This window comes from Euprymna scolopes, chromosome 36, assembly GCF_053919585.1.
Source record: "Euprymna scolopes isolate OS-2025 chromosome 36, ASM5391958v1, whole genome shotgun sequence".
Taxonomy (NCBI): domain Eukaryota; kingdom Metazoa; phylum Mollusca; class Cephalopoda; order Sepiida; family Sepiolidae; genus Euprymna; species Euprymna scolopes.
In genome coordinates this window covers 75739350-75754855 of record NC_136517.1, presented here as the reverse complement: position 1 = coordinate 75754855, position 15506 = coordinate 75739350, and the positions used below count along the sequence as shown (strand labels likewise).

The window sequence follows — 15506 nt, the reverse complement described above, 5'->3', positions numbered from 1 at the left end:
TATATATATATATATATATAGACTTACATGTAGTATACCGAGTTCGTGTAATTCAGTAAATTTTCATATACCAATGAGATTTAAGCCAAAAAGAGGTGACTGAAGGAGTAAGCTACAAAATTATCATATTTCATAATTGAGCATTAATATACTGTGAAAGACATTAATATACTGTGAAAGACATACTGCCAAGACATTCAAAAAAGGTGTTGATGGCAACAAAAAGTGTATTTCATTTTACGTTACAGTTGTTTCCATGTCCAGTTCGACAATTTCAAACATTATATCGTTTGAAAATTGCTGGTTTTGAAAATTTTCAACCGATATAATGTTTGAAATTGTCGACTGGACATGGAAACAATTGTAACGTAAAATGAAATACACTTTTTGTTGCCATCAACACCTTTTTTGAATGTCTTGATTTTGCTTTCACACTATGTATATATATATATATATATATATATATATATATATATTATTTTATTTCATTTTTTATTTTATATAATATATATTTTTTTTATTATTATTTTATTTCATTTTTATTTTTATTTTATATAATGTATATATTATTTTATTTTTATTTTTATTATTATTATTTTATTATATATATATATATATATATATATATATATATATATATATATATATATATATATATATATATATATATTATTACATATAAATTCCCCCCTGCACCAAATTGCCGTAGGTTTTCAATAACATGCCACGTACAAATTTATTATGTTCAAACCTTCAACTCCCGTCTTATGTAATTTTACTACGTCGTTTTATACACAAATGTGTATAAAACGACGTAGTAAAGTTACATAAGACGGGGGTTGAAGGTTTATAATTAAATCTTATATTTCATCCTAGGAGAAGTATCATCACGATCGCCACATCTACAAATGAAGAAATCCTATTATTTCTCTCTGATTATCACGTCCTACCACTGCTACCACTATACACCGTGTACTATTCTTCGTTTTCCTTCGATGTTCGTATTTCACCGCTCTTAAATGCTTATGACATACATAGACTAAACATAACCTTCCCTTCTCCCTATACATACGTCCGTCCAGTCATATTGGCTCCACTGGAAGATTCCATTATTCTTAGAATTACATACTTGCCTTTACTATTAACGAACGATTTTTCATATTGAAATATGCCTACTCTATACGTACCTTCCATAATATTAGTACGATACCAGTTCTCGCTTGACAAATATTTTACTGAAAAAAAAGTATTTATTACATATATCTACTGTATACATATATATCACATTATAAGTTTTCTTTTCTTTTCTTAGTTTTCCCCTCACTCGTACGATGCTATCTTTGTTTTCTTGAGTCTCGCTGAAGATAATGTCGAAAACACGATGTTCTTCTTTTGAGTTCGAAAACAAACTACATTGCAGTATATATGTACACAATCGCGCGTTCGTGTGTATGTTTACATATACATACATACATACATACATACATACATATACACACGCATTTCGCGTGTTCGAGCGGGCACTCACCCACACACATACGCGTGTGCGCAAGCATGCACACTCAAACACGCACACAAAAGTAACATGCACACGCACACAAATTAACACAAACACAATTTTATATTAAGTTTTTTTAATTTATTTTATTTCGGACTATTATTCTCATCTTTATTAGTTGTTGATTCACAACGTTTCGGCCAACTTTTCCTCTGGCCTTTGTCAGGTGGTAACCGTGACGGATAGGAACTTTGAATCTCCTAACTGTATTCTCAGCAATTACTGCCATCCGTAGTTGTTGTCTCACCACGTTTTGGTCAAGTAAGCCTCTGGCACGCTTTGGGTGGGATTGAAACCGCTATCTTTAGACAATGCTCATCTGGAACCGTAGAGATTCAACGTCTTTAGCCACTGCGACACGGCCCGAAGGGCGATCAAGGTTGGATTTTTGATCTCATAAATCCACGTTTATTTATTATCTGATCTTCCACGGTCGGGTTCGTACCGAATGGTATATATATTATTTTAATTGGAATTCATTATTGAGATGAGTATTGTCTTAAGATAGTGGTTTCAATCCTACCCAAAGCGTGCCAGAGGTTTACTTGGTCAAAACGTGGTGAGACGACAACAACTTAAGGCCAGAGGAAAAGTTGGCCGAAACGTCGTTAAATGACAAAAACTATTAATATGAATAATACTTTTATATATATATATATATATATATATATATATATATATATATATATATATATATATATATATATATATATATATATATATATATATATATATATATATATTACTATCAAAAGTACTCGTCTTTGACTGGGTTCAAAAACAGCCTACAGAAAATGGACTCTGATTTATGAAAGTATGATAGGTTATGAAAAGGAAGGGTTGTAAAGAGATAGCTTCGAATTTGGGGGTATCAAAACCAAAGCAGAATATGATGAAAGTAAAAATAAAATAGATAAACCCCATAATTTATTATACCATACCTGTTCACACTGAAATAGTTATCTCAATATTCTGTGGATCTATATTAAAAAATCTTGTTAAACTTTGTGACACATTTCCATTCTATGGAGGTCAGGCGCGAACGAACACCCCATAATTTTATTATACCATATTTCTTCAAACTGAAACATAATTATCAAAGTATATGAAAAGTCTTTATTAAAGTTTGTGCCCATTTCCATTCTATGGAGGCAATGCGCGAACGCAGACCTCACAATTTTATACCATCCCTATTTAAGTTAAAACATACTTATCAAAGTATTCTTATGTACATCTATATCAAAAACACTTGTAAACGTTTTTTTTTTTAATTTTTAAATTTTTTATTTCCATACTTTGTGGACCAGGCGCGAACGCAGACCCCACAATTTTAATGAACCTCCATTCTGCCAGATCAAACATACCCATTCCTGTGTCTCGATACATCTTCTATCATTATATGTAATCAGTTTTTAAAAATAGTCAACCATATAGGAATCTATTCGTGACGACACACACACACACACACACACACACACACACACACACACACACACACACACACACACACACACACACACACATTCAGCTTTATATTATATATATAATTTTGTTTTATTACAAAACTGTTTTCGGCATTCTATTTATAATAAAAAAATAAAAAGTTTTTTGTTTTTAATTTTGCATTTTTTAAAATTTATTTTTTTTGTTTTTGAAAAGTCGTTTGTCTAGGCCGCCCTCTCCCGCAAATGTAAACACCTAATATTTTTTGGAGGGGGGTCAACTTATAAGTGCGCAGTTTACGTTAAATTTAGCTCATTGTACGTACCCCCTCCAAAAAGCAGGTGCCTCCTAAAAAACAAACGCCCTGATTAAAATACCGATTAAGTAAGCTTTAATTTGAACGTAAATGACATTGGATACAGATAGTTGTGTTTCTACTACTTTTGCTGGACTGCATTTTATTTTTTTAACTTGTTTTTACTATGTGTGGAGGGTAAATTTTTACATTAGCTCCACCTCCGCATTTACGCATTCCCTTATTTGCTTCTTTTATATTTCGGCCACAACCGCCACGGCCGCCATTGTCCACAAACAGGACCTGCTAGTATATGATAATTAGGGCTATTACAAGAAAATATTCTTTTCATTGTTTTGACTCTCGACTATATATCCGACACAGCTAGACACAGTTAATCAATTGAGAACCACATTAATCTATCTAAAAACAAAATATTAACTGATATATACTCGAGAGTTAAAATAATGAAAAGAATATTCTCTTGTCATAACCTTAATAATAATCTAAATTATAAATTTTCATCTAAAAATTCAAATTAATTTCTTTCATATTATCCAAATTATTCGGCAATTTTAACATGCGATCCCTATTTACGTGTCTTCCGATGGGGACAGGGTTACCCCCAGAAAAAGCAACATTCTTTATTGGAGCAAACATTTTACAACTCTTCGTCTTGAAGATCTTCTTTAGTGACCAACAGGCAGAGTGTGATTTTCACGACGTTTCGGTCGATGTAACCTCCGACCTTCTTCAGGGGTATCTTGTCGAACTCGGGAATGTTTCTGTCGAACTCGGGGGTGTTTCTGTCGAACTTGGGAACTTGAACGGAATTTCGAGCGGAACCCTTTATTTACTTCGCGGGGGTAGCATGCTCTTGTTCCGTCAGCCATGACTGGATAGAGGTAATTGCAATTGTATTTTTCGCTCGCCCACACTGAGGAGAATATCACTTTTTACAATTGATTTTTTTTCCAAGTATTCTAACCACTGCTCCACGAGTCAGCATCGACCGAAACGTTGTGAAAATCAGACTCAAGATGAGAACAGTATTCTGAAGAATCCAAATAATACGAATAAACAATCCTCATCTAAAAAATTCAGAACAACAGAGCAGATACTCTACTTTTATAGTGGCCTCAAGACCATCCAATAAAATAGCGACAGGAAATTAAGAGTCAAATAATACTTGGGTTAATTTTGATAAATGTCGGAAGAATGTAATGTCTGCGTACTTGATGTTTATTTCTTAGAAAACTTACCTTTGGTTTGGTTCCATTTCACTTGTCTCAATGCGTCAAGCTCGTCGTCGGATCTCTCCTGCTCAAACTCTGCGAATATCCGTTCCATGTTGGACTTCCAGCCTTTTTCTTCGTCACCGTAACCGTACTGTCTATCACCGACTTCGGCGTCAGTATCTTCCTCGCCGCCGCCGTTGCCCTCGTTAACTTCGTCACCATCAATGGTGCCGATGTCGTCATCGCCCTCACCGCTCAGTCTAGCTTCCGGATCTGAGCAATTCGCTTTTCCGTGGCGCTGGGAACCAGCATCAGTGGAATTACACCTTGCAACCAAACAGGGTTGGGAGGTGTTTGAATTATGCTCGTTTGGGATGACACCGGTCGAGTTTTCCGACTGTTCATGTTTGTCACTGCTATTTTCGCCAGGACAAGGATGTTTCGAGGTTCGAGAAGAAGGCGAAACACTGTGGTTAACGGCCGGTTGAAAATCAAAACCTTTACGCGTTCTATTCGACTTTTTTCCAAATCTGTTACCTTTGTTATTTTCGGTGTGGACTGTTATATTAGAGCTATTACTGTCTTCTAGCTTGACGCTATTTTCCGTTTGCTCATTTAAGGTTGTTAGTGGTGTTGATCTTGATACATTAACTCGGTTAACGTCCGTCCTGTTTTGCGTCCTATGTCGGCGACACCCACCTTTTCTGTCACAACCTCTCCCTTTTTTCCGACCGTTGCTCTTATCTGATGAATCGCCTTTCAAGCGATCCCGTCTCTTTTCGCCAACGTCGGGCCGTTGAGGTGACGTTTTCCGATGAGTGTTACGGTTCTTTTTCTTTTTCTTCGTTCTGCCCGGCACAACGACGACCCGGTACTTAGGTCGGCCGGTGTTATTTTTCTTCTTTTTCTTCTTCGGCCTTTTACTCTTTGTTTCATTGCGAACTTTGGCGGAGTCGTTCTCACCGTCTGCCACGCGACCACTTCCGAGAAGCTTCGACAGCAGTTGATGGATTTGCTTCCGGTAGTTCTTACGCATCTTCTTTCTGCCGCCTCGCTTACGACCGCCCCGGTCGCGAGGGGGCGTTAAACGGGCGCTCTCGTTAAAAGGGTGCGTTGTTTTCACCAGAATCGATGTTTTATTTGGAGTAGCCAATACGTCATGCTCATCTGTAACGTTGTTAACCTGAAATAAATAAATAAATAAACGCAGGCATTAGTATAATCTGATATGTGTGATTTATCATGATGATAAATAAAAGCATAACTATATTATTTTAATTGGAATTCATTATTGAGATGAGTATTATTTATTAATTTATTTATTTATTGCGGACTATTATCCTCATATTTCTTAGTTGCTGTTTAACAACGTTTCGGCCAACTATTCCTCTGACCTTCGTCAGGTGGTAACCGCGACGAGATAGGAAATCCGAATCTCCTAACTGCATCCTTAACAATAACTGTCTTCCTTCTGGCCGGCTTACTTTGCGAAGTAAGCTAGCCAGAGGCTTACTTGGACAAAACATGGTGAGACAACAACTATGGAAGGCAGTAATTGCTAAGGATGCAGTTAGGAGATTCGGAGTTCCTATCCCGTCATGGTTACCACCTGACGAAGGCCAAAGGAATAGTTGGCCGAAATGTCGTGAAACACCAACTAAGAAATATGAGGATAATAGTCCGCAATAAATAAATTAATAAATGATACTCATCTCAATAATGAATTCCAATTAAAATAATATATACCATTCGTTACGGACCTGACCATGGAAGATGAGATAATAAATAAAAACATGGATTTATTAAGACCCAAAAATCCAACCTTGATCGCCCTTTGTGGCCCATAGCGCAGTGGATAGAGACGTTGAATCTCTACGGTTCCAGGTGAGAATTGTCTGAAGATAGCGGTTTCAATCCTACGTAAAGTCGGCCAGAGGCTTACTTGACCAAAACGTGGTGAGACGACAACAACTATGGAAGGCAGTAATTGCTGAGATTGCAGTTAGGAGATTCCGAGTTCCTATCCCATCACGGTTACCACCTGAAGAAGGCCAGAGGAAAAGTTGGCCGAAACGTCGTGAAACAACAACTAAGAAAGATGAGGATAATAATCCGCAATAAATAAATTAAAAAGAATAAACATTAAAATAAAATTGATCAATATCTATATTATATTTCTCTTGGTTTGTCTGTCTGTCAGTTCCACTTGGAAACTACTGAGCTGATTTGACTGAAATTTATTATAGAATTTTGTTATGATTAAGTGCATCGAACTAACTATTACGGTATCCGTTTTGTGTACAATGATGCATTTAGGAATTAATATAAATTAGTCTCCAAAATACCACATTTAATCTAGTACTTTTCTCAGAAACTACTGGACCGATCTGGCTAAAAATTGTTATGGACGTTTGCTATAATAAGGTACAACGAACTACCTATTATGGTATCCGCTCGATTCACAGTTAGGGATTAATACAGAATATTATTTAAAAATGAAAACAAATTCAATTATACTCAACATACCGCACTCATTTTAAATCAACGGCTGTAACTCTTGCCCGTTTTAACTTGTCTGTATAATAATAGGCTAAGACAATTTTATATTCGAATGTTAATTATTATTATTCATTCTTTTTTTAAAAATTGAATTGCCACACACATACACACACACACATCGGGTTTCGATCCTGGCTTGAGGTAGTTGCTTGTCTAGCCGCACTGATGAGCTGTGAAACAGCGGAACAGTACTGTATGTGGATGAATATAATGCTCCCTATCTTAGGTTGAGAATTTAGGAAATTATACACAAATTACAAAAAATCGTATGAAGCGATGCTCTTTGTGTAAATAAATTGAGCTTAGGTATTTGGACAATGTAAAAACATTGTTAATTTACTGCCCGCGTAGCAGCAGCCGTATAGTGTAACGGTTAGAAGCTTTGACTGTCGTTTGGGTGATCGGGTTTTTATTCTGGCTTGAGATAATTGCTTGTCTAGCCGCACTGATGAGCTGTGAAATAGCGAAACAGTACTGTATATGGATTGCTATTGAATTCATTCAAAACATATCGCTAAAAACTAAAACCAAAACAAACAACATTTAAGTAAATCGCGATCTATCCAGACAGTTGGTGAGATGGGTCAGAGTTAAGGGACTTAGGCTCATTACCGTGGGGTCCCTATATCGAATCTCGCTATATTCAGCTCTGATGAGTCGTAGACGACGAAATACGTGTCAGTGGCTAATTACATTTTAATATTAATATATTACTATATATATATATATATATATATATATATATATATATATATATATATATATATATATATATAGTTCCACGCAAAAGTATTGGATACATTATATTTTTCTTCATAACTTTAATTAGGGTTCAAGATTTTACCTAAAATTTGATCAATATATTCCTATTACTATTCTAAATTATATTTGGAGTAGTAATTTCAAAATCAAAGTTTAGAAAGTTTATATTTAAGGAAAAATATAAATTAACAAAAAATAAATAAAAATAAAATGACACATTTTATCTGTCTTTCAGTTCCACTTTTTCTTGGAAACTACTGAGCCGAGCTGACTGAAATTTATTATAGAATTTTGCTATGATAAGGTGGAACGAACTAACTATTACAGTATCCGCTCGGTGCACAGTTATACATTAGTCTCCACAATACTAAATTTACTCTAGAACTTTTCTCAGAGACTACTGATTCAATCTGGCTGAATTTTTTTATGGATCTTTGCTATGATAAGATGCAACGACCTACCTGTTATGATATCCATTTGATGTGCAGATTATTATTTAACCGCGAGGTAAAATACCAGGTTAAGAAACTGGCGCTGTCTACCCTTCTCTCGGGAGTAGTGTGGACTCTCTTAAGCCGTGGTAGACACCCCATCTAGTGATGGCGTCACGATAAAAAATACCCTTAATAGCCCTGACGAAGCATCAAGTATTCAGTTACCGACAAGATTTGAATTACACTACAAACTCGTGTAGTGAGTTCAATTTCGGCTACGGTCGCGCTGAATGGTAGATTATTTAATGCAAAAATGAAAAGAAATTCAATTATACTTCACATACCGCACTCATTTTAAATCAACGGGCTATAACTTTTCCCCGTTTTTAACTTGTCTGTATAATAATACGCCAAGACCATTTTATAATCGAATGTTAATTATTAATATTCACTCATTTAAAAACATTGAATTACCATCTCTAATATAAATCTCACCTGTCTGTTTAAATGTATGTATGTATGTATGTATGTATGTATGTATGTATGCCTGAACCTTTCGACAGAGCGACGGATTTTCACGAGATCGGTATCGTTTTGAAGCTCGACACTTCGGACGACAAGTATCGAAAAATTAGGTAAAAACATTAATTCCTACATCCTCAACTGGGCAGTTTTCTACAAGGATAGGTCGCTTTTTTCGCCAATATTTTCGAAAGTCATCCTCTCTTTTCGACTGACTAGCCTTCATTTAAACCTTCGCTACTTCCGGTTTGGCGATGGATGAAACAGCAAAAATGTCACTCTTTTTCACGTTCTTTTCCTTCTTCACGATACGGTTTCTGCTCAACACACACCTCCAAACACCCGGGCAACGCCGGGCACTCAGGCTAGTATGTATATACGCACCCCTCCCCTGACACCATTTACTCTTTCATTCCACCATAAGCGAACATTTCTGTAAAAGTCTGAGGAAGCTATATGACGGCGAAAAATATGGTCGTGTAGCCGAAACAAAAATGTAACTTAACAGAAAGATACGGTAATAAAAAAATAAAACGCATATTTGCTCTACAACAGTATTGAGCACTTTCTTCAGGTTTTTATTAATTACCATTTCTACTAAATGCACGCACACACACACACACACACACACACACATATATATATATATATGCGAGTGTGTGTGTGCGCGCGCGCGTGTGTGTGCGTGTGTGTATGTATGCCACTATGAAATAATGCGAATCATTAAGGAGAGCCAATAATAAAAAAGAAAGGAAAAATAGGGAGATAAAAGAGAGTTGAGTATGAAAGGGAGAAAACGGAAAGAGTAAATAGGGGATACGTAAATACATATATAAATAGATAAAAATAAAATTTAAACAATCCAATAGTGAAGAAAATGAGATTAGAAAAAAGTTCGAAAATAAAATAAAAAATTTAAATAAAGTGATACATTTTCCTTACTTCGTTTATTATTGGCGCTTTTTAATGATTCCTATTATTTCATAAATGGCCAATATATATGGTCCTGAATATGACTTTCGACTATATCCAGTGGTTAGGCCCCAGCTTGCGAGCTTTGGGGAGTGTGGAGCCACCCTTTAATTGCCACTGCTCCCAGGTCCACTCTGACCCGGAGTGATAGTACCTGTTAGAGTCCCAACTATGGGTTAAATAGAAACCGACTTGAAAACAACAAATATATTCTATTAAAAAATCTTTCTTCAAAATCTTTGGATTCGGCATTAAATAACCTGAAAAGGGTTGATATGCCGTAAAACAAAAACAACCAACATATATGTTTTTACTATTATATATATATATATATATATATATATATATATATATATATATATATATATATATATATATATACTGTATACATTAATATATATATATATATTAATATATGTATACTATGTATATTATAGTATATTATATATACTACCCTTTCAATTTACGCTTATATATTGTACCTATTTTAATTATTATTCCTGAATTCTCATTTTTATATTCACATGTCATTAAGCCAGTTTTTTTCTTATATTTGCATTTAGCATAATTCTGTCCTTTCTTGTCTTCTGATTAGAAGCATTTATCTTCGAAATGCCACAGCCTAAAGAAGTCTTTCTTAATTTTCCCCTGCACTTTTTTTTATTGTTCTGATAAAATATTAAAGCTAGATATCACTTTTATTCACCACTTTTCATTTAATATATATATATATATATATATATATATATATATATATAGGTACACAGTCATCCACATATAGTACTGTTTCGCCGGATCGCAACTCATCTGTGCGGCTAGACAGGCAACTTTAAGTCTACAGGCTCGAAATTGAATATACAGAGTACTGAGATTTGGGAAAATCGATGTGATCGGTTTTCGGTCAGAAATTTGGCGATTAAGGGGTCGAAGTTCAATGATTTGACCTTTGAGAACTCTACCAAACTCCTCCGAAAATTTTGGGTCTAAACACTTGAAATTTTAGATATAGGTTTCGTGGACATGGATCTAACTTAATAACTTGATTTGAGCCCAAAACAATAAATGTTAAGGAGTCATAATAGGGGTCAAAGTTTAAAAAATTGACCGTTTTTTTTTTTTTTTTTGCTCAACATACACATTCAAATACCCGGGCAAGTATATCTATAAAAGTGAACGTGTCTGTGTGTCTGTCTGTGTATCTGTCTGTGTGTCTGTGTGTGTACATTTCCCTACGCAATAACTCTGTCAATTTTTAGTCTAAAGACTTGAAATTTGATATACAGGGTACTGAGATTTGGGAAAATCTATGTGATCGGTTTTCGGCCAGATATTTGGCTGTTAAGGGGTCAAAGTTCAACGATTTGACCTTCGAGAACTCTAACACTCCTCCGACAATTTTTGGTCGAAACACTTGAAATTTTATATATAGGTTCCTTGGACATGGATCTAACTTAATAACATGATTTGAGCCCAAAACAATAAATATTAAGGGGTCATAATAGGGGTCAAAGTTTAAAAAATTGACCTTTTTTTTCTCAGCACACACCTCCAATACTCGGGCAACGCCGGGTACCCATGCTAGTATATATATATATATATATATATATATATATATATATATATATATATATATATATATATATATATATATATATAATCTTATGTATAATATTTCCGAATTTTACGTGGTTTATATAATTGAAAATTCAGTAAATTATAACTAACGATGAAATATGTCTTGTTTTTTTTTAAAACAATATATATATATATATATATATATATATATATATATATATATATATATATATATATATATATATATATATACTGCATGTCAAATTATTAACGAGATAACATTTTTCTACCAGTTTCAAAAACTTACCGGTAGTTTCGTATCAAAAACCTCGGAAACGTTGGCAATGCTGAGCTGCGCGTACTGAGAAATTTTCGTATTGTTCTGCGCAAATCGCCATCGTAATTGCCGAATCCACAGTATTTGAAGTGTGTCAAATTATTAACAAGGTAGTTTGTTTCGTCAATTTATTTAGGTCGTAAAGATAGTTTGAGTAGTTCTGAAAGGAGTACTATTACAGGACAGCTAGCAAAAAGTAAAACTACCCTCGAAATATCGAAAATGATAGGAAGGTACAATCAAACTGTGAAGAACTTTATCTAGGACCCTACAAAGGTACGTAAGAAAGCTGATAAAGGTAAATCCAGAGTTGTGTCACCCCATTCTCTACTATAAATTAAACGTGAAGTTGTTAAGAACCCTGGGCAGACAAGTCGAGAAGTCTTTGACCAAGCTGGATTGAAGAATGTCTCAAAAAGTACTCGATGTCACCTTCTAAAAGAAGTGACAAAGTCTGTTAAGCCTGTGACAAAGCCTCCATTAAATCAACATCACATACAAAACCGATTGAAATGGGCAGAGGACAGCATGAAAACAGATTTTTTCAAAGTTTTGTTTACGGATGAAGTGCGTGTCACTCTTGATGGCCCAGGTGGCTGGAGCAGGGGAATGGATCCTAGATGGACGACATCGTCATCAGTGTTTAAGGCGCCAACAAGGTGGTGGTGGGATAATGATTTGGGCTGGGATTATTGGAGGTACTTTAGTTGGCACATGAAAAGTCCCAGAAGGCGTAAAATGACGTCAAATGCTTACATAGCTTTTCTGAAGGAGCACTTTGAACCATGGCTGAAGAAGCAAAGGTTGACGTTCAGAAGAACTATCATTTTTATGCAGGATAATGCTTCTTTCTCATACAGCAAACAAAAGCAAAGAGTATTTGCAACAACTGAGGTTCTCTGACCTACGGAAGATGGAGTGGCCTGCGAATTCGCCAGATTTGAACCCAATTGAGAACCTTTGGAATATCATGAAGCGACGCCTCTATGCAAGTGGACGCCAATTTAAGAGCAAAGATGAGTTGTGTGGTGCTCTCCAAGAGGTATCGCAGGGAATAACTGTTGACGAACTTACAAATTTGACTAATTCTATGGACCAACGCCTTTCATAAAAATTACAACGTCTTTTACAAGTCATTCATAAAAAGGATCGCATATCCCTTACTAATTATGTCAACGTAGAAATTGCTATGTAGTTATTGTGTTCTAAGCATTTTTCCTAGTTCATTTAGTGTTTGAAAATTATTTCAATGAACAAGTTCTGGGTATATTTGTTTGTTTGTTTTTTTCTCAACCTCGTTAATAACTTGAGACACTGAAATCAACATATATTCCTGTCTTTTGCCATAGTTTCGCTAATACTGCTTTAAATACTTTTATTTTCTGACTGAAGTAGCTGCATTGTATTGTAAGCACTTTTCAAAGTTTCATGCATATATATATATATATATATATATATATATATATATATATATATATATATATATATATATATATATATTCCTCTTATTCTTCGTCATGATGTTGAATAGAAGAATTTTAGGCTAAGTCCACTTGATGTTAGCTGTGTTTTTTTGTAGCCGGATAATTACGCGTCGCCGCGCGTGATTTAAAAGTCTGGGTAGGTTTATCCATTAAAGGCGTTGAATGAAATTTGAAAATCAAATAAGAGACGTGTTACATTTAACACTTTAAAGCCAAATAACAATGCGATTTAAAAAAAAAAACTTTCTTCTATTCAACATCATGACGAAGAATAAAAGAAGTATATATATATATATATATATATATATATATATATATATATATATATATATATATATATATATAATATATATATATTATATATATATATATATATATATATACAGATTGAAAAAGGAGTGTATATCTCCGAAATATATCTCTCTCTTTAAAAATAAGCATTCGTTTATTTTATAAAGTTAAAAAAAATGGCGTTGTTATTTGGATTTAAAGTGTTAAATGTAACACGTCTCTTATTTGATTTTCATATATATTTATATATAGATATATCATGATATATATATATATATGTATGTATGTATATATATGTATACACACAGACACATGCACACACACACACACACATATATATATATATATATAAATATTTTTATCCAAAAATTTAATATATTAAAAGATATCAATAATTGCCAACGTACATATACCAATAAAAATTAAGTCAAAGTAAATTGACTCAAATATGAATCTTCATGATTATCAGATTCTGTAATCGAACAATCACATAGAAATATCAAAACAATCTAATTTTTTAGAACATATATGTGTGTGTGTGTGTGTGTGTATCAATATGTTTATATCCATTAGTTTGGTGCAAAAATAATGGCGTTATATATATATATATATATATATATATATATATATATATATATACGTTAAAAAACCTATTATTGTTGCACCAACCAAATATATATATATTGAGTCTGTTTCATAGCTATGTATAATTCGGCAACACACCTTCCTTCAGAAATGTTTTCTTGTATCGATACCGAAAAAAGAAGTGTTAACGACTAAAGAGTTCCTTGTCGGCCTTACACATCTATTTATTTATGAACATGATCTCTTTTACAAACAAATCTAGACAAGAACTATTTCCCCCAAAAGAAAAGAAAAAGAAAAAACACCACGCTCAATCCAAAATATCCGCTACTTGCGGGAATGGAGTTAAGAACCTCAACATGTTTCATTCTTTCCCCCCCCCTTTTCTAAGGCGAATCACTTGTATAAGATTTCGTTGTCTCTTAACACAGACCCCCCCCTCTTTATAACCAACCGAGGGGGGGGGCGTCGTGGTCTGCTGGCGAATGAAAAAAAACAAGAAACCGAGATACATGAGTTGCGTCCATTCAATCTGCGCGATTAGCGCTAAATACTTTAATTGAATATACTCTAATAGATTCTTATCACGTTATCTCCCCTTGTCTTATATACTCCAGAATAACTTGAAAAGCAGCAAAATCCCACCCCTTCAGTGTTGAAGTCCCCGAATGCTGGAAAGCCTCTACTTCACCCCTCGAACTGTTAGACTGTTAAATTCCCTCCCCTTTTCCTGCTTCTTTAACTGTACTAATCTGCTGAAGTTTATTTGCAATTTGAACAGATATCTTGCTGCTAAACTCCCCACAGTCCCCTGTTAGAAACGATCCCAAATAGTAGCCCTTACGTTCTAAGTGACAATGTGCAATGTTTGAGGGAAAAAAAGAGTTAAAAAAAATGAGGAAAAATGCTATTTTAAACGTAATCGTGATTGATCACGTGGGTGCTGACATGGCAACTAAGTTTCTGCCATTTTGCATCTTTCGAGACGTATATATATATATATATATATATATATATATATATATATATATATATATATATATATATATATATATATAATTCTTGGTTCGTTCAAAGTGAATAAAACCATATTTCTACGTTACCAATTTAATTGAAATTTTCAGAAAATTTATCTGTAAAGTCAAAGAATGTTTGCATGTTATTAAAATAAATTAAGATCGCAAATTATAAAAAATATATTAAATAAAATAAAAATATTTTTCGTAACTGCGAGACTGTCCGCTATTTCATTTCCGGTAGAAATTAGCCTTTTACGTGCACCACACGTTGACGACTTTCGAATTACAACATTTAACTATCTATTTAATAGGCGGGTAAAAACAATCCCTATTTTTTAATTTATATATATATATATATATATATATATATATATATATATATATATATATATATATATATATATATATTGTACTTTAACCTTACAATTGAAT

At 33.9% G+C, this 15506-nt stretch overlaps 1 protein-coding gene across 1 annotated transcript in view; it reads right to left on the bottom strand.

The window, feature by feature from the left end:
• Window positions 1-15506, bottom strand: part of LOC145260614 (uncharacterized) — a 248778-nt gene that overhangs the window by 144474 nt on the left and 88798 nt on the right. Inside the window, exon 2 of the mRNA XM_080118919.1 lies at window positions 4559-5717. Within this exon, the coding sequence (XP_079975045.1) occupies window positions 4559-5717 (1159 nt within the window). The remainder of the gene's footprint in view (window positions 1-4558; window positions 5718-15506) is intronic.